The sequence below is a fragment of the Vanellus vanellus genome, assembly GCF_965231255.1.
Source record: "Vanellus vanellus genome assembly, chromosome: Z".
Classification (NCBI taxonomy): Eukaryota; Metazoa; Chordata; class Aves; order Charadriiformes; family Charadriidae; genus Vanellus; species Vanellus vanellus.
Window position 1 is genome coordinate 50,374,891 of NC_138908.1, and position 24,648 is coordinate 50,399,538.

Consider the following 24,648-nt stretch of genomic DNA (forward strand, 5'->3'; position numbering starts at 1 on the left):
ACATAAATCAGAAGAAACAAAACTCAGTGGAATCAAACAGGGAATAAGGAACTTTGCACAGTAGTTTGTTATTGTTTTTTGGTTGGTTTTTTTTTTTTTTTTTTTTTAAGGTAATTAGTTTTAAACTCAGATGCTTATATCAACCAAAACAGGCACCAAAAGATATTCTGAGTAGAAAAATATGATACAAGCTGTCCAACACAATGCTTCAGGATCAAAGATACTCTCGATCATGAAGAAAAAAATGCTATTAGAAGCACTGAAAAATCAGAATCATGATGGAAAAAGGGATATGCTTTCCTCTGTCCCCCAGTGTAATTTAGTAGTAAGTGTATTTCAGACTAGTGATAGCTAAATGAACTACAGAGCAGCTCAAACTTGTGATAAAGCTGCCTTCAGCCTCTGACACAGGCACTGGACCAGCATTTAGTGGGTACTGAAAATAAGACACAATTAGTTGAGTTTCATGATGGCCTCTTCTTACTGTAAATAGTTCAAATGAAAAATTTAGTCCAATTTCACCAGCGTTTTAGGGAACTTCCAAACTTCTCAGCTCTGATCTTCTCTAGTCTTTTCTTGAGTTAAAAAAAACCTGTGTCCACAAGGTGATCGCAAATATATGCTTGCAAACATTGAAAAGTTGGTCTTGAAAGCATACTAACCCCTTCATTCCCTGCTTCAAGCCCTGAAGTGGGCTCTAAAATTTTTGAAAGCTGTATTAGTAAAGAAGCCTTGTGACAAGTACAAAAAACTTAAAAGAAAACTATTAATCTTACCAAAGTTTAGCCTCATCAGAGGAGAAAGAATGGATGCCCAGTTTACAGGTGGATACTGATGGCTTTCTCCAACTAATGCAATGGGTGCCAGTGCTGCTTTCACCAGCTCAGTTGGGACAGATTCAGGGCCTACAACAGAAGATTCAATCACAATTTGAATTTTATACACACAAGCTTGGCTAAACAGTTCAGGAAAAAAATGTGAACACTGCACTAAAGACCAATCTGTAGTGAAATGATAAAAGCATTGTAAAATTACTGTTACTTCTTTTTGTATCTGAGAATTAGCTATCTCTTGTTTGTAATCAACAGTTGCGTTTTTAACATTAATGTCCTATCAAAAAAGGCTTTTTGTTACTGATAAATAGAAAATTTCTGGTTCCTCCCCCTTGAACCGATTTATGGGTTAACTACAGATATTCCTCATCTAGTAGGGTAGTATTTTTGCATTTGTTAGTAAGAGAACAGCTAAGTTTTCTGACACTGCTTTCGTTCCACATCCTGTAGGTGCAAGCTACGAAAATTGTCAGAGAGGTGATAACCTTTGCTACAGACTACATTACTTAAACACAGGGAGTTAACTCAGTGAAAGTCCTCCTGGAGGCAGGCATTGGCAATTTTTACCTCCATTTGAAAGCAAAGCCCACTTCATAGGACAGCAGTGAGCTCACTGAGCTCCACACAGGAATAATCTCCTCTGCTTTATCTCCCTTAAGAGTGCACACTAAGTTATCTCTCTTTCACTAGCACTCCTCATGTAAGAGCATACTTTCTTCAGGTCCTTTGCATTTATCACACATAGCAGTAACCCATTTGAATAACATTCTGTTACAGAGAACCTTAACCTAGGATCTCTGAAATAAGGGACAGCATGAAGTTTGCCCGGTGATGTAGTATTCCTGAGGATACTTGCTAACACTTTAAGTGATTTGACTTTCATTCCCCCAGGGAAGATACATCATCTCACAGACACAGAGCGAAGGGGAAAGGGAAGGGTTTAAAAAGTCATAAAAATTCACTGGAGAAAACTAAAGCACTAACTACACGATCCTACTTTATCTTTTCGAGTGTCATTCAATTTTTTGTTTAGAGATTAAATATCCCACATTAGTGAATTTCAGATTAGTATTTAGAAAAGTTTTCTAAGCAAATAAAAGTGGATTATTAGGATCACCTTTTATAGTCATAACAAATTTCCCAGAGGGATACTGTAGTTTGATCCCTTCTTACCTTTCTTTCCACTTTCAATGGCAAAGTCAATGGCTGCCCTGATAAAGCTGTTTTCAGGCAGGTAGCTAAAATCTGGAGGAACTGTAAAGACAAAAAGACTGTTTAGGTACCAAAACATGTTGCTAGAAACATCTTTCAGCTCCCACGTAAATTCAAAGGCCAAACTGAGCTATGTTTGAACTAAATAATTCTGTAGGTTACTAAAAATATTTAGACCACAAGATTATTGATAAATGCATTGGCCTTTTCACCCTTAAGGCAAGCTATACGATTGTGTTGGTGAGAGGTGCCAGGTCTGAAAAAAAACAAATTAATTGACCAAGTGAAAAGCTAGCGATAAGAACTTCCTTAAAATGTATCAGCCACTGCAAGTCAGGCTTTAAAAGGGAGAGCTTCAAAAGCTTAGTAAGTTTAATACAACAGAGACATTTCTAAGTTTAATACAACAGAGACATTTCATATCTATTTAACCTCAGGCACATGTGCCAAGATTACACAAAATTAGGAAGTCCACGAATCTTTTTTCTGTGATGAGGAAGTTTATCTATACTTCATATTATTGGTTCCCAAATTGGTTCACACTGAAGTGAACAGCTTCCACTTCATTAGTTCCCTCCTATTACTGGTATATCATCCATGGTGTAATCCTGCCTTTATTTTACCAAGAGATATTGAAACAACAGCAGAAGGTAATGATCTATCAACAGAATATGAATTTCTGTGCTAATTGCTAGAATACTAGTTTTTTACTTCAGCTAATCAGAGAAGATCTCTTCCAGAAAAATGCTTTTGAAAAGTCATCTTCCTCTTGTTATGGACCAGTTTTTAAGTGTTGTTTTTTTTTATACAGCAGGAACTGCTAAAACAAAGAGTAGACTAATCAATTCTCAGGGCACAGAGTGGATAACGTACATGTCAAATGTATGCCACATGCAGTGTCAAACTTGTTTACAATTTATTCTATACAAGAATAAAGACAGAAGCAATATGTAAGTTTGACCAGAACAACTCAAAACCTTACTTTGATACTGCAAGTCAAAGCAGATGGGGGGGAGCCTATTCAGCACATGGATTCCTGCTTCATATTCCAGCCTTTATGTCTGGCACACAGGACCATGGGGTCTCCATTTCAAAGGCTGTCATGTCATTTAACAGGGCTGCAACGTCTAGCCTGTGTTGTCTAATGTGTCCCTTGGTGCCTTTTTAGCTTGGTGCTACTTTTATATGTTCTTTAAGCAGCAATAATAAAGCATCTTACCGGATGCCCTATTCTGGGTAGAAGACAAACAGGACATATGAAGGTGTCCTAAAAGCCCTGCTGCATTTGTCTGAAGGCCAATCTGCCCCGAAAAACTGATTATCTGTTAAGACAATAAAACACTAGGTTAGACAAATTTTTCTACGTTGCTTCATTCAAGAAACACAGACATTAGCAGTTTCTTTAAACAGATTTGGCCTGTTTGTGCAGGTGTCCCAGAGGCTACCTTCTTACCTGTGTAAGGGTTCTGATGACTTCATTCAGCTTACTTTGAAACTGGGAGGACTGAATGCTCTCAGATTTCAGCTGCCAGAGAAAAAGGAAAAAAATTGTTGTGAATTTTATAGGCGAAAAAAGAAACAACAAAACAGAGAACAGGTACTGAAGAAACATTACAGTTGCACACATGCCTTTTTGTGGAGGAGTGGAGGAGAAAAGGAGAATGTCTACATGGCTGTGAACTTTTCCCCAGTGGCACTGCACATGGGCCATATGATGGAAAAATACAACAGACCCTATTTTAGACATGTAATTCTATCCTGCTTGGTTCATACCCAACAGGCAGAAATGGGATGCCCTGGTATATAACCACTGCTATAAGGACACAGAGGATATCATTCCATCTTGCCTTCTAGCCAAATTTCTAAAAGAGGTTAAAGTACCATTTGCTTGCATGTTCTCACCTGTATCATGCCTCCTTCAGAGCCCACCAGTGCAACCAGCCCATTGACAGCAGCCAGACGGTGCATTGTTGGAGAACCCTGGAAGCATAATTCAGGATCAGTGAGTCAATGGGGCCACACAATGCTACTGTAGGACAAAATACTTGTTTCTTCCAACTTAAAAACCATGACTACTATCACTTGTACACTTGTTATCCCAAAAACCTTGTTAGGTCAGACTTCAGCACACTGCATATTTACTCATCCCTCTCTTGCTGAATGAAAGACTTTATATGGAGCTTCCCCCCTGCGCCCATCTGAAACCATCCTACGTTTCTCCCTGACAAATTACCTTCTTCTAGCACAGTCTGTATTCCACAAAATATGCCATTACAATTCAACACTGAAACACTGTTTCTTTACTGACGCTTACCTTCAACTGCAATCTTAATATGTAAGTTTAGAGTTTGATTTCAAACACAATTTATGTTACAATGGGATATATCAAAATTATTATAACAACTGAGGCACTATAATCACCATTCTGTTAGTGTAATTTTGATATGTAGCACCTAATTTCACAAGGCATCTTCATTTAATAACCCAGATTTTATCTTTGGATATTGTTCCAAATTAGTAAAGATGTCCAAATTAAGATCTCATTGAGACAAGCCTTTCCCATAAATCACCCAAGCAGAAGAGCAAGTTTCTTTTTCCTTTAGCAAACAACCCAAAGATATATTTTTGCTTCCAAATATCAATCAAACAGCATGTTTAGATAATCCTAACTTTTCCTAGCATCACTCCTGCAGAAGCAAGGAAGATTATGTTGCTACTGTTCATTTAAAATCACACTCCCCCACCTGCAAAAAGAAAACCAAACAAACAACCCAAGATATGAATTCAAACTCCTTTACCTCTGCAAGCACAATTTTTACCCAGGCTTGCATTAGTCTGTTAGTCAGGTCTTCGGCTTTTCCATGACCACAAGCTGACAAGCCATGTACTATGGCACCTAAAGCTAAAGCAAAACTGTGGGTCTGTAAGGTGAAAAATACATATTAAAAACCAGATCTTCCAAAGGATTCTGTATTCTTTTTAATATTTGTTATTAAAATATTACATAAATATTTATTATTTCCCAATAATTAGAAGAAATGTCTTTGTCTAAAATACTGGATCCTTTCTTATTTCAAGTATCTTCTCATGTCAAGCGACACAGGATTTTCTGATATTAAATACTGATCTTTGGCACACAGATTGCTAACCCTAGAGCACTAGGGATGAAACAGACACTTGGAGGAAGCAGTGGCTGTGGTTATAATGTCTGGTGGCTAAGGGAAAGCAAAAATTCAGAAGAGCACAGTAGAACTATTTTCCTACCAAGAAAAATAATCTAAAGAAACATGTTATAAAAGAGACAAAAATCGGCAGGATGCAGGGAATAAAGACATGAAGAACTCAAAAGTACCAATTTCCCTTCTAAGTGCAGTCAAACTTATAAAATGTGTTTTTATTTCACTGCCTGGTAATTGCTGTACACCTGCAGACAATGAATCAATGGATCAAGTGGTAGTCTTGGTAATTGCATGGTATGCACAACACGCTCAATTTTGGTTAATACTGAAAGCAGATCAATCTAATTTTCTTGAAGTTACAGTCTGGGTAAAGCAGTATCCAATATTAAATAGATAAAAGAAAAACAGAACTGAAGGAAAGCCCAAACAGTGCATTATGACCTGCTGATTGTTTTCCACTAAGTTCCGTAGCTTGTTCATGGCCTCCTCAGCCTCAGCTGCTTCTATGATTCCAACACTGAAAGCAGAGACACAGGAACAGGCCACGGAATAGGCAAGTACCTGAAAAAAAAAAATTATTTAATTCTGTTAACCAGTGACTGATCAAATTCACTGTAGCAATGTGCACATGGACCAATGTGCCAGCATCACAAAAAAGCCATGACATTTTCTATTTGTACTTTCAGATGTTTATTCCCTCTCTGAAAGATTCTTCATTGATACTAACATTACTTCTGGTTTTATGTAGGTCAAAGTCCTGATCCTTCACACACATATAGTTACTCTTCTCAACACAAGTATCTGATAATTATTAATGTGAGCATAGACAGCATGCTGTGATCCCATCAGGGTTACAAGCAGGTCAGAAGAGAGGCATGTAGAACAGTCTCCCACAGACAGTGCATGACACTACCCTCATGTCCTTGCAGAAGGATTCACAAGTGACACTCCTTTTCTGTTCTTCAGCCTCAGACGTAGAGAATAAGGAAATGAAGTCTGAACTTTCAACAAGGCAACTGTGCCAACTGTTTAACCTCCACTGTACCAAACCTAAGCAACAGAACAATGCATGACTAAAAGGGAAGTAGAGAGCACCCACCTACTGTGCAGGACCGGCAACAGTTTGACCTGGAGCAAGTAATGCTCATATCGTACCTCTTGCTGCAGCAGGCCAAAGTTACCTCTCAAGTACAGGATTATATCCCAGCCATTTATACCTCCAAAAGAGCCTCTTGTGCATCCTATAAATATGGTAGTATTCATCCTAGGGTGCCAGCCAAATTTTACCCATGTAATAATCTGTACAATTCCTTACAGAGATTTTAATTCAAAATGGTAAGTTTGGGATGAGAAGCAAAACCATCCCATAATGTTAAGCAGCTGCTGCCTTTCATCTCAGTAGTTGCTGTATTGAACCTAGTTTAAGCTCAGTAAAGCACTTTGAGATCTCTGGGGAGAGATAAATGTAAATCATTCTAATGCATGAACCATAAACTGCAAAAGGCTAATCCCCAACACATACGTACTGCCAAAAAAATTAAACTCCATAAACAAAGACCTTTATTAAAGACCTCTCAGAGCAGCACCAATAGGGGGAAGAGAATACTACTACCAAGCTCTCTGTACATCAGGTACAGCATTGCTGGTTCTGTGCAAAACACCTGCTTATTCTGATTCTTGTTTTCTGTTGTAAACTCCTCCAATCTGATCAGTTTTCCTTCTCAGCTTTCATCTCAACAAGGTTACAGAATTAGGGCATGGACCACGTCAAAACTTACTGGGCATATCTTGGCAAAATAAATTGAAATCAGCAGAGCTCAGTTTAAGTGTTCAAAACACAGTCATAAAGAGAATATCAAATGGAGCTATATCAGCATTCACAAGTGCAAGATTCACATTAGCTAGTGACAGCAGCTTTCAAAGAAGGAAACAGAAGGCATATTGAAGGAGGAAGTATTAGCCTTAAGGTTCTCTGAGAGCAACTTGCTATCTGCTTTCTAGTAGATCAGATGAGCAGTCAACAACTCTATACAAGACACCCATATCCACAGTTACTGAAGACTTTCAACAATTTAATTTGAGGTTAAGGAATTAAAGAAGCACTTTAAAGAATTATGTGTTATCTAAACCATTCTATGATTCTGGAAACTTTTCAGGCAGTTTCTTAATATTTGTACAGCATTACAGGTTATTTTATTCTTATTGTTGTTGTTGTTTTCTTCAGCATGTATAAAACGATGTATTGTGAAAGAAATAATAGAATCCAAGCATTCCAGTACTACAGATGTAAAGCTACAGTAAAAAGTCTACTGTTATTAAAGAGAGGCAACAAAGTAAAAGGAAGATTTAAAATTTGCAATAGAATAGGTCATACCTCCTGGATGCATCTGCTTTGGTCCTCAGTGCTGTCCAGGTATTTGCAGAGTTTTCGCAATGAAGCAGCAACATGCACTCGTGATTCTGTTTGGCTACTGTGACTCATAAGTGAAAGAACAAGTCCTACTCCCAAAATGCATCCAGTGCTAGAGAGAAGACAAAAGAAAAAGGATTAAGTATGCGTTGGCTGCTCTGAACTCTCTTTTCACCCCAACATGTAAATTGCTAAGCAATTGCTTAGGGCAACTAAGATGATTATGGGCTTGGAGCATCTGCCTTATGAGGAAAGGCTGAGAGAGCTGGGACTCCTTAGCCTGGACAAGAGAAGGCTGAGGGGAAACCTTATTATGGTGTACAAGTATCTAAAGGGTGGGTTGAAGGAGGATGGAGCCAGGCTCTTTTCAATGGTTCCAAGTAACAGGACGAGGGGTGATGGGCACAAGTTAGAACACAGGAAGTTCCGTTCAAATACACGGAAACACTTCTTTACGGTGAGGGTGACAGAGCACTGGCACAGGCTGCCCAGGGAGGTTGTGGAGTCCCCTTCCCTGGAGATTTTCAAGACCCGCCTGGATGCAGTCCTGAGTAATGTGCTCTAGGCAATCCTGCTTTGGCAGAGGAGTTGGACTAGATGATCTCTAGAGGTCCCTTCCAACTCTGAAAATTCTGTGATTCTGTGAAAAAGACCTCTCGGCCTTGCCTGATAACTAGTCCTGTAGATAATTACTTACCACAGCCAATTTTACAAGTGGTTTTTATTTCACACATAGTTGATGCTTTTCTGGAGACTCAGGATGAAAGAAGAGCATAAGAAGAGAATGTGTGTTTGAAATAATAAATCCTACACATACAGCCTTATTATTCCTTCTGCCCCTAAAGAACCAATAGCCCCATCAACAAGCACATCAACTAGTATGAGGGAAGTATGGATCCAAACTTCTATATCTTATTTACACTGATATCCCAAACTCTGATATCCCAGTTAAATACACTAATTGCAGCTCTGCTGGCTGTATTAGGGCCTGTTGTTCTCAGACTCCTGCATGACATGTTTCAGTTCACAATAATAGTGAAATTAGTGATTGAGCCAGAGGGTGGCTAAGATGGCTATACAGATTAAGATATTCACCTGCATTTCAGAACATGAGTGTCAGGTATACATTCTAACCCATATGTATTAAAATATGCATACGCAACAGTGGACCAGCTTCAACAGGGCAGGCATATCCAGCACAACTAACAGTTTGATGCTGGGAATACTTAAAATGGCAACAAGGAGAACTCAAAGTACATAATTTAATAGGGCAGCTGGCACGAACAGCCTTCATGATCTCTGCCTTTTTCAGATTTCACTAGAAATCTCATTCTGAACCAGAGAACTCTTACTAAATATGCAGCATCTGTGCTCCCACAAGTTTCAGTTTCCACAGGTCATCAGTCGTAATACTGAAAAGTTTTGTCAGAAAATTCCCAAACGCTTCTGGCTGCCATCATGAGATACTAAAAGCATAGCAGATACTCACTGCTCTGAAGGTGATGTCTCACTGGCACACACACGCAATAGCTTAAAGAAGCAGCTCTTATCTGAAGATGAAGATGTTTTTCCCCTTGTGCATCTCCCTGAGCGCGCCAATGACAGACACTGCATGTATCAAGCACCCAAATGAATGTGGCTAGGATCTTGGGCATTCTTCTAAGCTTCTGCTATCCAATTTCAAAATGGGAAGAGCTACTGCTTTTACTCAGAGAAGTAAAAAAGAAACTTCTGAGAATAACTTCAGTCATATTTATAAGCTAATGTTTTTCATGGAAAAACAGGAATGAAGATGATGAGCGTGGCTAGAAGACTTGGAGTGGTGTCTTGGCAGTGGTGTCTTCTTTTTCCCACAAATTAGATGAAACAACCCTTTGTAATCAACTTTTTTAAGTAACTGGCATATCTGAATTCATAAACAACCAACAAAGGACATAGCTTATACACAGGAGTTCTACACAGAATTTTACCCTATTGCTTGTTAACAAATATATACAGAGAAAACAAAGATCCTAATTAGAGCTACAATTTTTTATGTTGTTGACTCTTTGTAAAGACCCAAACAAAACATATGTGCAGAATGAGGTAAGAGTAAAACTTCACCCCCTTTGCCCCCCTTTTTGTTACTGGCAATTGTTTCACTTGGGCATATTGTATGTGACTGACATAAAATTAATATTTCAGTGCACTTCATCCACATGATATCTCAGATTTCCTAGCATGTTTTAAGTGTTTTACTGCCAGTGCTTCAGACATACTGCACTATTGTTGTAACTCACCTTTGAATCTACTGCCATTTATCTCAATAATGTAGTGTCCAGGGCAGTACAGTCCATCATACCACAGAATGATGCACTTGATGAACAACTCATGAAACAAAATAAGAGGTTTGCATTTTAGGATTAAGGAAAACTGATTTTTTTTAAGGGCCCAATTCCAATAATACTGAGGTCAGTGGAGTTTCACAGGGGTCTGTAAGAACAATATAAAAGTTTGATGACAGTTTTGATTGAAAATGCCTTAAAGACAAATCAAACAGCTGCTAACCTTGCGAAAAACTCCACAAATAGCAAGTCAGTTTAATGTTCCACACAGCATTTTAAAGGAAGGCTACTGTGTATTTCACGTTTCATAACAATTTGCTCTTTACCACATCTTTATTCAACATTATCATTTGCCCAATATTTATTCTTACAGATGCAAGCTAGTTCTGCCGTGCAACTTTATACAAAAAGCCACAGCTGTAAGGGTCTTGTAGAATTCATCCTCAATATGGGAAATGTAACAATGCAAGCCAGAAAACTCTACTGCCCCTTGGTATTCTCAAAAACTTTTTACATGCTAACCTTTCAAAAGGTCAGAGTTAACGCAATCCTCAACACATGTTTTTTGCCGTTTGCAGGAAAGAGGGGTGGGGGGTGGGCAGAAGGGAGGAGGGAAGCAATACCTTCCAATACATAGACCATACGTACTGCTATGTTTGTTACCCATATGCTGTACTGTTACAACTGAAACCCTGCCTTGGATTTTATTATTTATTATTTTTTCCCAGTACACTGAGGTTGATCTTGCAAAAATCTATTGAATATAATCTGCATGAATAACTGGAAAAGTTAACAGCCATTAATGTACATGCTTGCTGAACCTATACTCTATGTAAGCTAGGCTTGGGGAAAAAAAAATTACCTGTTACACAGCTTATCTAATCAATAAGCCTGACAAAAATCGGTAGCATAAAGAACCGTCTAAATCATCTGTCATGCATATTTTCCATACATGTGTATACTGAAAAGTGGTATATCAGTCTATTTTAAATGTATACTTCTTTCATTTTCTGTCTAACATAAAGGTAGATTTAAGGTCCATTCACAGATCTCTTTATAACGTCTGAGTGCATTCCACTTAAAATCAGGAGCAACTGCAAAGCTTTTAAGGCTCTGCAATCTAGGAAACTGTTTCAGTTAAAAACTGAAGAAGCATCACATTAACATGCTTAACTATCTGAAATGTTTTTCCTCCCATTAAAAGACTGAGTTTTACTTTTGTCTTCTTCCTGTGTGGTTATGATTTACGAGCATTATTATCACTGTGACCTTTTCTGAGAGGAAATGTTAAGTTTAAAGTATTTTATGCAACTTATGTTCCATAAGAATCTCTATGTCTGTGTAAGTGGACTCCCACCAAACTAAAGCACTGGTTCAGGGAAAGATTCTTGTTGCCTATTGAAAACAACTCCGTCTTCTTCATTCCTCTTACTTCTTCTGCCCCTCCGCTAATTTCAAAAATTCTCCTAATCAAATGAAGAAAATTCTATATAAAACCACCATTCCTATCAAGGCTGACATGATCAGCGAAGCATGGTTGTGTGAGCTCCAGTCTGCACAGCACAAGCGTTGATAAACCACTTTCTTATCTAGACACTCATGGCAGAAACACAAAACACCACACAAAAATTCAGCAAAACAACTCTTTCTCGATAACGTCCTTCAGTATGTGAGATGTCTCACAACACTGTGCAGAAGCATGTTACTGAGCAGAGGCACATTTTCTGTAAGAATCAGGAGGCATGCCACAACACATGAACTCTGTCCCTTCCACATCTATATCGCGTGATATACCTGCTCTCAAATAACTCACAACCCGTTTTAATAGAAAAAGAGAATCGCTAGTTTAGCAGGGGTGAAACACTGATGAAAAGGTCAGTGAAACACTTACATCCCACAGTTAGCTGTGCCTATCATACTGTATGGAAAGGCTTGAAAGGCCCTTGCTTTGGAAGTGCAGTTTAAAAGTGGACAAATGCCAAACTTGTCCAACTTCACAACATTTACAGCTCTACATTACTTCTCTGCTCACAAAAAGTGCTTACATTAGACACCAACTTACCATTAAGCTTTAAAAAATGTAGTCATTATGCCCAGCATAAAAAAACACCCACCCTTCATTCTTCCCTCTCGTGCTTGCCATAGTCTTGTATTCTTTAGGCAACCTCTCACTGCCAGAGAAGTCTAGTTTGGCTTTTCTCTTCTCCAGCTAATAGGTTTCACAAACAAACAGCAATAGGTATAACAAAGCTGTAGCTGTAGCTTTTAGATGTAGCTGATACAGCCCCCTGTCCCAGCAGCTGCTCCCAGGGCTCACACTGTATTGTATGCACATGCACATTCCAGTAACAGGCTACAGTGCAGCAGCAGCTAGACTTGATTGAACACCTTGGTAACCACCCAAGAACACCAAGCAAGGACTTCCAAAAACATCTTTCACTAACAAACATGTGCAGGTAAGATGAGCAACCCTGCTCATAGAATTGCTGGAGTCTTCCCACTGCCTGTAAGCAAGACTGTGGGGTTCACTATACAACTTGCAGGCTGGCAGGGATTAGCAGTGGTGGACATTGCTTCTTTTCACCTTGCAGTAGTTACTGTATGGAAAGAAATGTGTGTGTTGTGTTAGATGTACAGAATCATAGAGTCGTATAGGTTGGAAAAGACCCTTAAGATCATAGAGTCCAACCATAAACCAAACACTGCCAAGTCCACCATTAAACCATGTCCCTAAGTGCCACGTCTACATGTCTTTTAAATAACTCCAGGGACAGTGACTCAACCACTTCCCTGGGCAGCCCATTCCAACGCTCAATAACCCTTTCGGTGAAGGAATTTTTTCTACTATCCAATCTAAACCTCCCGTGGTGCAACTTGTAGCTGTTTCCTCTCGTCCTACCACCCACCTCACTACAATTTCCTTTCAGGTAGTTGTAGAGAGCAATAAGGTCTCCCTGCAGCCTCCTTTTCTCCAAGTTGAACAACCCCAGTTCCCTCAGCCACTCCTCACAAGACTTGTGCTCTAGACCCTTCTACGCTCACATGGATATACTTATGTATGTTAATATATAATATATTTTATATATATATATTTTTTATGGATGCACTCATTTAGAAGAGATGGTACACAGAAGAATAAACCAGCAGGAACATCTTGAAATTCAACAAGCACTATCTCACAGTCCTGCACATGGCAACAGACAGGCTGGGACCAGAGGCTGGGCATCAACTCTTGCACCGGTGGGCAGCAAGCTGAGCTGGAGCCAGACATGCACCCAGGCAGCGATGACAGCCAGCAGTGCATAGGCAGCATGAGCAAGACACAGCCATGAGAGCCAGGAGAAAGCCCACCCCTCTACTCTGTGCTCACCAACACAACTGGAAAACTGCTCTGAATGCAGGAAAGACACCAGCAAAACTGGAACAAGCCCACGGGAGGCTACTGAGGCAGCGACTCTGTCCTAAGAGGAAAACCTGTGGGATCACAGCTGGTTCACCTGGGAGAAGGGATGGCTTTGGGGATATCCAATAGAATCTCTGACACTGACAGAAAAGGACTGAAGAGATGTAGCTGGGCTTTTGCATGGTGGGAGGCTGAGAGGCAGCGGGCAGAAGCTGAAACATCACATTCACATGGAGGTAAGAACAGCCCAAAAGTGGAGCCAGGGCCCAGAGATGTTGTGCTGTCTCCAGTCTTGGGGGTTTCAAACCCTGACCATAAAGTCCTTGGCAATGTAGTCCGAGTCCATGGCTGAGTCTGTTTTGGGGAGGGATGTGGACCTCTGAAGAAGGTCTTGCCCGCCTGCACAGGTTAGTGATTCTATGGAAGTACTCAGAACAGGCTATGTCCTTATCCTATCCTTATACTCTTCTGTGTAGAATTAAGGAATAAAAGCATGAATTAAAAAGGTAGAGCTCAAAATAAAACAGAGTATCATAAGTAATGAAGGAAACTCACTTGTACTCCAGACTGGTGTCAAAGCAGCAGTCTTCCAGTGCATCCAGGGACTTCATTAGAACTAAGTTCATCTGTTGACCAGGTACATCACTACAAAACCAACACAAAACAGAAACCAAAAAAATCCCTAACACAGCTCTGCTCTTTAGATCATATAGGATATTAAACCTCCTTGCTAAGACCAAATGTGCCAGTAATTACAGCTTTTTTTCTTGCTGCAACAGTTTCTTATACTAGTTTGTAAGCAATAACTATATGACTGGTCATTTGTGTCACATTCATATAAACATACTCATATACAAATAATAAAAACATATTCAGACCTTAACTGGCAATCATTATTTCTATAACACCGAGAAAGAAACCCAGCACCCTGGATTTGTAAAACATGCCTGACAGTAGGAGGAAGACACTGATAGAACATGATCTCAGCTAGACCTGTAACTATTAATAAGCTGAAAATTCATGACAATTTAAGATACTACCTCAGTAAACCTCTTTCTCCATCTTTTTGCCTAATTTACTGATAAAAAAAAAACATTTTCATCTCAATCCAAAGATGTCATAGTGAATCCCCTCTTACAAAACACATACACAGTTTTCCTAGTGAACAGGACAACTTTAATGCAAACTAACTCTATGATTTGATATTAGCTATAGCTACATCCCTACTAGTTTTGCTGTTGTTGCAAGTCAATGCTTAGAAGAATGTGTGAGATTAACTTTGAAATTATGCAGGGAAGTGGAAGAATAAAAACTTATTTAGTCCATAAGAAATTTTTAGATACATGTATTCATTTCAACACTCTTCATCAACCAACAAAAAACCCTCAAACCCGAAATAAAAGATCACATACTCCAAAATACCAAGCTGATCTAACATCATTTTCTTTAAGAGCCTTTCAATGCTTGTGTGTAGCTCAGTTGTCACCACTGACTGTCCAGAGTCTATTCCCAAATTATGTGGCCAAGTCAGAGGAAGTAAGGCATCAAGACACCCAAGCACGAAGATTAGAACAGAGCATTGCTGCACAGTATTTTAAACAAAGGCAGGTGCATCAGAAATATCAGCTTCACTGAGCAAACTAACAACTGACAGCCTGCGCACCAATTAAGCATTTATTATAGGTATATAGGCAGACAGATTCCCTAGTAGTCAAGAAGGTGGAGAAGTACAAAGCCAAACCTACTTAATTTTTCTGGAATCGTCGGAAATTTGCAACTGAGGCCAGCTCTTATGTAAAGGAGGCATTTTCTACCAACTTCAGAATATCTCTTTTCTGTCAACATAGCTGTAACACCATGCCTTAAAGACAGCCCATTACACTAATTCTGTTGTAGCTCTATCTCCATATGTGTAACTCACACAATTTAAGTGGCTACTATCCGGTGTCTGGAGCACCACTTAGAAAGGAACCAATGAGAACTGTGAATTATTTTACCATTAAGTCTTCTAGGGTAGCTAGTCCTCTTTAAAAGCATACGTGTGGCTCTTCTAGCTGACTGCTTTGCACATGTACCTTAGGATATTAAGAAAATTAATCATTCCCCCTGAAAGAATGGCAAAATATCCAGGATAGCTACTGGGGTTCTGGGTGGGTGAAGACTGATAATAAAAGACACCTTTTAAGAAACTACTCAAGAATCATTTGCCTATGACTTGTAAATACTTTAATTCCTCAGAATTTAAGGCCACATGCAGGAAAAAGGAGGAAGTTATTTGTATACCTACATTACATATGGTAATCCTTACCTGACTTTTTCTTCATACAAACGTGAGATAAACATCCCCAAACCAAGGCCCATGTGGATTTGAACAGCTTGAGACTCATCAGCATTTGGTTTCCCAGGTAATCTGTCAGTCAGCATATTCAGGACCTCCTCAACCTTCTCCTTGCATGATACAATGAAAACTGGCACCAGGAGAGACAAAGCAGTGGCTGCACAGGAGCGAGCTATAATACTAGCAGTATTTTCACCCGAATAAGATTTCTAGAAAAACATAAAAGAGGTGTTTGGGTTTTTTTATTTTCCTCTTCGGGGAGGGAAATAAAATTTCTTTCCAGGTAGTAACACTCAGCACATAAGGAATTTAAAATAAATACCTATACAGCAAACAGCAGCACTGATGTATTGCAATCTGGCAATAAAGAATATTTCATGGAATTGTCTATGGTAACATTTCCATTTGCGTTACCTTGTGAGCAACTTAAAACTAGGGTAATTCAGAATATAATTTCTAAGTGTAAATAAGGTTGTTAAGTATGAAACTGTAAACAAAGGATAACACAGGATGCAAGTAGAATTTAACAACTAGTCTCCACATAAATACATTGATTTATTTCAGTTTTTAATTTCTTTCCATTTTGAAAGGTACAGCTACCTCTGCTTATAAAGCAATGGATCCATTGTAAGTAATAGCCTAATGTATATTTATCCACACTCAACTCTGAAAAGAAAAAGCAAAATATTCCACCAGGATGCAAGGTATTCTGCAAGACAGTGATTTCTGTTCTGTGCCTTAGAATTTTACAAGCATAAGATTTTTAATTTTTTTGTTTGTTTGTTTGTTTGTTTTTTTAACAGAGTGGATTTTGGATATGTAACGTCATCACATTGTTCTATCTCAAAACCCCCCTTTTTTAACAGCCTAATTTTCAAGGCCAGGATTCACAGAGCAATTCAGCAAGAACTGCTCGTGCCAACCAAGTAGCTGAATTTCCTTCTATCCAACCAGTCTAGCATTTATTTAACACTACATTTGATTTGATGATCTATGTTCCCTATCAGTGATGACAGGGGTCACACACCAGACCTGACTCAGGTCCATCAGTAAGTTTCAGATTTGTCATGCTAACATCTCATCTACTAGAAGAAACGCAGTTCATGAACGCAGTTAATGAAGTTCCAAGTTAGAAAACATTGCCATACATTATCAGCCTGGTATTTAGCCTTGTAGGACCCAAGTTCCCTTCTGCATCCATGACACAAAGAATCTCCAACCTGGTTGTTATGACCACAGACAGTCAAGAGTTAGAAATACACGTTCCTTAAGGCCTACACTGAGCTTTCAGTCCTTCTCCAGATCCTCCTTAAGAACTGCCTGATACTCATACAGCTTGAGAATTTCAGGCTGGTTATCACACTGCAAGCACATATGATAAAACTTGTACTGGCCCTCAGGGATTCAAGAAGTACTGTAAAATAAGAATCACTGGCTCCGTAACTATTAGATTTTGAAAAAGTATGCATTTCAGAGTCCTAAGGAATTGTGTCAGAATCAAGAGTTTGATAGTGTGGTCTGAAGAGAATCTGTTCATGTTAGAAGGTTTTGTTTTGTACATACATGCCAAATATTCTAGGTTTTGAAGGTTTTTTTTGTTTTTAAAATCTCCTTCATTCATGTATCCTCACATGTGTTTTTTACTATTTTGGCAATAAAGACAAAAACTCAAGGCAAACCCAAATATAAGCAGAAAACACAATGAAACAAAAAGAACAAAAGCAAGAAAAGTTTTGATTCTCCTGTGTTACAACTACTACAGGGCAAAGAGAATCAGGAAACTACACACTAAGAACTCCAGGTATGAAATACAGATATATTCTCTTGCCTTTAACACCACAACACGTACCTGGTAGAACCATGGGAAGACTTGACCTTTAGGGTGATAGCGGCTATTCACAATACTAAAGAGGGTCTCTGTGACCATAGAAATCCAGTGTTTTGTGGGAAGAAAATCAGGTTCAGTCTGCAAAAAATCAAACCCAAATATTCATCATTGTTTTTTGTAAACCAGGTCCTATCTGAACAGCAGCTGATGTTCCAGCAATGATCCATCAGCAATCAGACTATTTTGTCACTCTTACGTATAGTAAGTAGCATGATTTACTTGCCAATGCTGACCCTCCAAACACTACTTTTGATCGGGTACTATTCAGTGAAAGCAAAAATGATAGCTGTAAGGCAGCCTCTCAACAACAGCAGTGAAAAAGCCAAAACAAATTCACAACTCTGAACTCTTGCAGCTCAGTGTAAGTTACAGCCTTCATGAATCCTTTCAGCCTGAGGCATAAATTAAATGCAGCCACAAAAAATAAGCATGACTATTTGAGTAGTTATACTATTTTGGCTTGGTTATAAAGCACAAAACCCTCCAAGGATACCTAGGCTAAGCATTTTAGTCTCTTGAATTATGTCAGGAACACCTAAATTCAACTGAGGTAGCTACCACATACGGGCAGACCAAAGGCATTTAAAAATCAAGATCCTGCCTCCCCACACGTTCGTTTAAAGGTTTGCCCAAAAATAAAAGCTATTAGGAAAATGTATCATACACAGCTCCTCACACACATGAAACCAACCAGCAATCTCAACTTGCTCTCTGACAAAAAGTATCCATGTTATAAATAATCCATGTCATAAATAATATATAGTTCAACTGCTGCTACTTAGAATTGGTACCTTGAACTGTGACCCACTCTGTTGCTAAAAAGTTGTGGGTTCCCTATTACATATGTGGCTAAACAGCCTTTTCACTCTAGGTAGAATTCAAATAAATGTGGGGGCAAGGATGGCAAGACAATGCATTTCCTTCTGCGAGCAGCTGTTCTCATAGTTGCTCATATCTCAACATATCTCATGTGTTTTTTCACACTCTGATGCTCTTCTACCATTAATCAGGTCAAAGAAGTTTCATTCAAAATGCTCTTTAAAGACTGTAGATAAAAAAAACTGAGCAAGCTAGTACAGTCCTACCCCCCCCCCCCCCAAAAAAAAAAAAAAAAAAGATTTTCAGGCCACTAGAAAACACCACAATGAAACAAATAAAAGGGCTCTCAGAGCATTATTTTCCTTTCCTTGCAAGACTTATGTACCCTAAGCCTTCTGGGTCCATTAGCAAAAGTTGTGCATATCAGTGTACGCGTTTAATCCAGCCTACAATAGATACCCATTGATCTCAGCTTTTCTTTGGTTGATTGGTCAGTTTTAAGGTTTTTCTTATCCCTGCATATAAAACTTGGACCATCAGAGTTGGTGAACGATTATGAGATGCTGTGCTGATGCCAAAATAAGAACTGTGTCAAGTATGCCACTTTAAAACACTTTGTTGTAACTGATTAAGAGATGAGAAAAGAGATTGGCTGGGTTTCAGTGTCCACTAGACCTCTATCTCATCTGTGAAAACCAAGAAATAAATGTTAGCCATTATCTTTCTTGTGAGAAGGCGCCTGCACATTCTGACTGCTTTTGTATAGGTCACACAGCAGCTACTAGATGGCATTCACTGAGCAGGGTGAAATTTGAACTTCAAAATACTAAGTACTTTGCATCCACTTAACAGCCCCTCAAACACCTGGTCATACCGCTTCATATATTCCACTAAGAGTAGAGAATCTCTTTCCCAGATTGACTCACCTCAGGCATCCCTTCAGTATCTGAGGAAAGGCTGCTTTCGTATTTGGCTACAGCAACTGCAAGACCAGTTAAAGCAAAAATAGAGTTTCCTTTCACCACTGAGCTGTCTCTGGACAAAAAAAGTTAAGAGAAATATTATCTTACATCTTCTGCCACAAAAGAGAACTCATTCTCATCTGTAATAAATTAGCAGTTCTTACTTGGAAGCACCTTTGATGACATCAGTCAGCATATCTCTGACCCTGCAACAGAAACAGAAAGAATTTACACCACATTCATTATACTACAGCACAAACTCAGCTAATTTGCCCTTATGCCTTACATGTGTCCATTCTAGGTTAACACTTATGTCATCTATCAGAAGACTTAGCACAAATTAATCTGTAAAAAACTGTAAAAGTGCTTATGTACCACCCAACATTTCTTCATGCTCATGTGCACTACCAGTATTTCATAAAAGACTCTCATTTGACTCCATACCACTTTTTGTAAAACACAAGTTCATGCAATAGCCATAAATCTGTTCTTTGAGCTGTTACACATGAGTTTTCATATCACTGTGCTATGTCTCAGTATAATAAAATGAAGATGTTTTACAATGGACAACCGTAACAATTTATCTAACACTTACCATACTCCTGGTAACCACTATGGGCAGTTATGTTATTAGGAAGTACAGTAACCTGAATGCACTTAAATGAAAGCCATAAGAGTAGTTACAATTCCTTATACCTTACTGTAGTTGATTAATAATAGGCTACTTGTCTGCATTTGTTTAGTTTTGCATTCCTCTCAAGACAGAAGCAGAGATGCCGTGAATCTTCTATATTGCCAGGTTTGGGTGAAGAAAGATATCCTCTATACTACAACATACAATACCATCCTGGCCATGACTGTTGTCCTACAGAAAAAGATATACTCCAATCACAGTTTCACAACATGCGATTAGAAGACTAAAAATGCATGACTCACAAAATAGGGCCATACGTTTTAAGACTGAATTATACTCAGGGTTTAAGAGAAACCTGTTCAGGATTTCATTCACAACCACACTGTTTTTGCATATAGTTTCAAACTCACCTGTGCTAGAAACACACCAACTTGGCAAATACCAATGCAAAATTGAACAGTACTTCAATAAAGCATTAACACTAAAGTTTATATCAAACTGTCCCCAATCAGGTTAAACACTGTGGCCAACACAAATGCTTAATGGGTACTGAAGTCAGAGCCTTGAAGAACCAAGCAATTAAGAGGGAACAGGAAAAGACATGAAGGCTAATACTGGGCTCTCAGTTCACTTACTGCTTTGCTTTCTCTATTATTAAAGGGAATTCTGTTAATTTTTGACATAGCTTACATTAACACTGTTTAGGAAATACAGAGCAGAAATCAGTTCAGGAAAATCTACACAAGCAGAATTGCCATAGGCATTCCTCTCACCTGGGAAATGTTTTCTCTTTATACCTTATCAAGAAAAGGATTGGGTAGAACAACAACAGAAAATTGTGCCACTACTACATAAAGCATCTCTTCCACAATACCATATCATTCTGGATCTTACTATGAAACCCTCAAATCTAGACTTAGCTGGAATACAACAAAAGACACAGACTTTGTATTCCTGTTCAGTGGGACTTAGTAACACTCTTTTGACTGAATGGGCAAAGGGCGTTTTGGTTTTGTGTGTACGTACTTTGTTCCCAGTGCACTTATTCATAAGTACAGAAACAGTATTGATACTGTCCATGGATTCATAGTTCTTTTTCTCCATGAAGCCTCCCACTTCCCACCATGTTCCCCTGGCCATGCAAATACGTGGCTAAATCCTGACAGACTGAGAGACTCCTCACCTGACTGAGAGAAGGAGTTGAGGACATGGATCAGGGTGTGCATCATATCCTTGGTTTTAAACAACATCCTCAGTGTTAACACTGCCAAGCTAGCATATGAACTGAGGTGTGTCTCAGTTCACTATGACATACATTATACCATGGCTTACACTTCTTTTATTAAGACATTTTCAGTGAGACAGCTCACTTAGTCTCTACAAGTTTTGCTCTTTGCATAATCCTTCTATTTTAACGTGACACAACCCAAATATAGTTTTCCATTCCTCCCAGTTGCTTACCCTAAAAAGTTCCAGATACTGTAGAGGGGGAGGTACATGTGAACCCACACATACTGGAATCCTTGCAGGTGCTTACCTAGTAGTCTCTTTCTTCCTGCCTCCCCCCTGCCCTTGGTCATTGTATCATCTTTTTTTTTTTTTTCATTACTGCTCATACAGTCTTTCAGCTTGCAAAACTAAAGGCTCTGAAGTCTTGCCCTCCTCTGCCCGCTTATTTCCCATTACAAGTGATCAGGAGCAGAGAGGCACTTCCTTACCAGAGCCAGGCTGTAAATTGTTTGTACTGCACCTCTTCAGGATCCTCTTTTCCATGTTTTAACTGCATCTCCAGCTCTGCCTGCCTCCCCTGCAGAATTACAGAATAAGTCAGAAGTGCATCTTACATGACCAATCATCATAAGAGTTCTTCAGAGAGCATTTAGATGATGGATGTAGCCTTCCACTCAAGGCCTACTTCATAAGTGAACTTAACTGGTTTTGATATAGGATCCCATTGTAATACACAATATATTAAGAATTTATAATTTTTTATTCTGAGTGAGGAAAACAAGCTGCAGTTGGCCAAACAGCCACAGATACCGAGACATCTCTTTGAGTCCATGCAAACAGACAAGTTCCCTTGGGAAGGAGTACAAGCAAGGAGTAAGATTTAGAAGCCTGCTTGCTAAAACGGATTCTAACAGCAAACATCACTTTCTTGATTCATTACTTAAAGCAGAATTCCTTGTCCTTTTCCTTTCTATGACCCCAACCTCCATGTCATCTCCTGCAAGAGTTCTTTCTGTACCTTAAAGAACATGATATGGATTCTTGTCTCTAACAATCGTTATCTAAACATATTAAGCATCTTTGCTTTATGTTCAGTCTCCAACCACGAGACAACTACATCTCAACTTGTTTAGGTTGTCAGTTACTTCTCCTTAGTAGGTTATTAAGCTTTAAGTGAAAAATCTAGGCACACAAGATGTGTTTTTCAGGTATTGAAGACTTGCAGATTGGGTGTGCATAAAAGCCTGAAAATACAAGAGTCAACCTGTAAATCCAGATGTCACTCAAAAAGTGATTCTCAACAGAGATTAAAGGAGCAGATAGATACAACATCCTGAGTAAAGAGAAGGTTGCATAAAAACTATGCATAAACTATTGCAATTTCCCCAAACACAAAAACATTGGCTTAAGTTCTGTACTAAATCAAGACCTATAGGATCATCATGACAATGCTGATTTCAGTCTCAAAAAGATGCTGAATGCAAAAATTGGCAGAAGTGCTTAATCATACGAGTAGATATAATAAAAGACAAGAGGACTTTCAGGTGTCCAAAGGGAAAAAAAATCCTCACGCAAATATTTTGGCAATCTGGACTCCTGATGTCTTGAGAAGATATAGGAAGGAGTATGTCACCTGTCATATGTGTTGGTCACCAGACACAATCCTACAGAAGGACACCAGATTATATTTCTTGCAGTGTGAGACCTATCAGCCTCCAAACTGTAGAAATTATTACTATCTGTCCAGACATACTGAATTATGGACTATATAGACTACTCATATTACACTGCAGACTCTTTTGGTCATCTCAGATGAAATATAGTATCAGAAGCACAAGGAGTAAGTAAAGATACTAGGAAGCAGTTTAAAAAAAAAAAAAAAAAAGTGTCCAGTGAGGGACTCCAGAAGAAACAAAAATAGGCTCTATTGCCCTGTAAAATGGCACAAAATCCTAGAGAGGTTTTCAGAAACAAGTCTGTTAAATGCCAAGCTTCTTGTGAAATCTTGCCTCAGAGGGGAAGCAAAATAGGAAAGTAATTAAATACAAGCAACAATGTCCCCCTCTGTAGTTGCGACCTAAAATTACAATTTCAATAGCAGCTGCCTGCTTTGTAATGGGGCCGGCTCTGCTTAGAATCTGATATTTTGCTGATGACCAAGATAAAATTTGTTTCGAAAATGTTAGAGGAGCATACGTTTGGCTGCACAGCAAAACAAGGAGCAGTCAAAGCTTCCAGAATCCACTCAGCAACCTGATCTGCTCACACTGAAAACAGCTGATGTGGCTTGGAAATACAAACAAATAAACCCTTCTAGTAGCACAAACAGAGCTTTCTAGAAGGCAGCTATTTGTTAAAAGGTTTTTAGATCACTTCCCTGTTGAAAAAACAAATGACACTACATTGCTTTAGATGTCAGGTCAGCTAACCTAATAAAAGACAGGTTTTAAGATATTTCCTAATCATTAGATAGGGTAGAAAAATCAAAAGACAAGTCCCTCACAGTGTGACACAATTACATGCTGGTTAAGAGAAGCTGTATTTAATTAATCATTCCTCGATAGCTTCCGTCTCCTTTGTGATACTATTATTACAAAATTCCTACCCAAAAGAACAGGTTAGAGCTCTAGCTAAAATTTCACATTCTAAAATTCCTAACAATTGACAAATTCTGCAACTTCACAAAGGAACACGACTGCAAGAGCTTACAGAGCAGAAGTTAAACTTCTAGAAAGTATCCCAGACTGTGCTCCCATTAAATGAAGAGTCATTTTTATTTCCTTTTAATAAATTTTATTATGAAACACCTCAAGCTTTATTTTTAAATTATTCTAACTTTCATGGATGCTCTTGCTGGTAGAAACAAAACTCATACCACTTGAATAAGCATTAATGTGCACAATATTATATACCTCGAAATTACCTGCAGGACTGCATTGTACGTTCGACTCATAAATCCTAACCAAGACTGTGGCAGCAGTATGGAGCGGTGCCATTCAGAAGGCTGAATGTTAACCTGTGCAACACATCAGAAAATGTAGAAGTGGTTACATTAATTCTAACATATGCAGAATGTATGTTCTCCAACCTGTTATTTACAGGCAATCATTTGCTTGCACCCATAGGACATTACACATGGTTGTAGGAAAGTAAAATTATAATGTACTTTGTTCTGCTTTCTGATTTTACCCACACCAAGTTACTCTCAACTTTGTTACCCAGGCCAGACAAAACCAGTTGCTTCAGGTAGTTCAACAGATAATTGATCCCAGAGAGAGCAGTGGAATTATATGTGGCAATAAGCACAACACTTAGTAGGACTGGTAGACAAAAATACATACAAAGATGTCAGTGCAGTTTATGTTTGTCATAGTTTTAGTAAATCTTAGGTGTTTCTAAAAGCTTTAAAAGCTTTA

General features: G+C 38.7%; 1 protein-coding gene across 1 annotated transcript in view; it reads right to left on the reverse strand.

Annotated features, from left to right (window-relative positions):
* Positions 1 to 24,648, reverse strand: part of FOCAD (focadhesin) — a 123,421-nt gene that overhangs the window by 12,385 nt on the left and 86,388 nt on the right. Inside the window, exons 22-36 of the mRNA XM_082497005.1 lie at positions 24,156 to 24,248; positions 21,721 to 21,809; positions 19,533 to 19,574; positions 19,333 to 19,441; positions 17,549 to 17,665; positions 15,670 to 15,908; positions 13,917 to 14,006; positions 7,599 to 7,746; positions 5,666 to 5,785; positions 4,844 to 4,966; positions 3,948 to 4,025; positions 3,499 to 3,570; positions 3,265 to 3,367; positions 2,007 to 2,087; positions 777 to 905 (exon numbers count right to left, since the gene is read on the reverse strand). Coding sequence (XP_082353131.1) covers positions 777 to 905; positions 2,007 to 2,087; positions 3,265 to 3,367; positions 3,499 to 3,570; positions 3,948 to 4,025; positions 4,844 to 4,966; positions 5,666 to 5,785; positions 7,599 to 7,746; positions 13,917 to 14,006; positions 15,670 to 15,908; positions 17,549 to 17,665; positions 19,333 to 19,441; positions 19,533 to 19,574; positions 21,721 to 21,809; positions 24,156 to 24,248 — 1,633 coding nt within the window. The remainder of the gene's footprint in view (positions 1 to 776; positions 906 to 2,006; positions 2,088 to 3,264; positions 3,368 to 3,498; positions 3,571 to 3,947; positions 4,026 to 4,843; positions 4,967 to 5,665; positions 5,786 to 7,598; positions 7,747 to 13,916; positions 14,007 to 15,669; positions 15,909 to 17,548; positions 17,666 to 19,332; positions 19,442 to 19,532; positions 19,575 to 21,720; positions 21,810 to 24,155; positions 24,249 to 24,648) is intronic.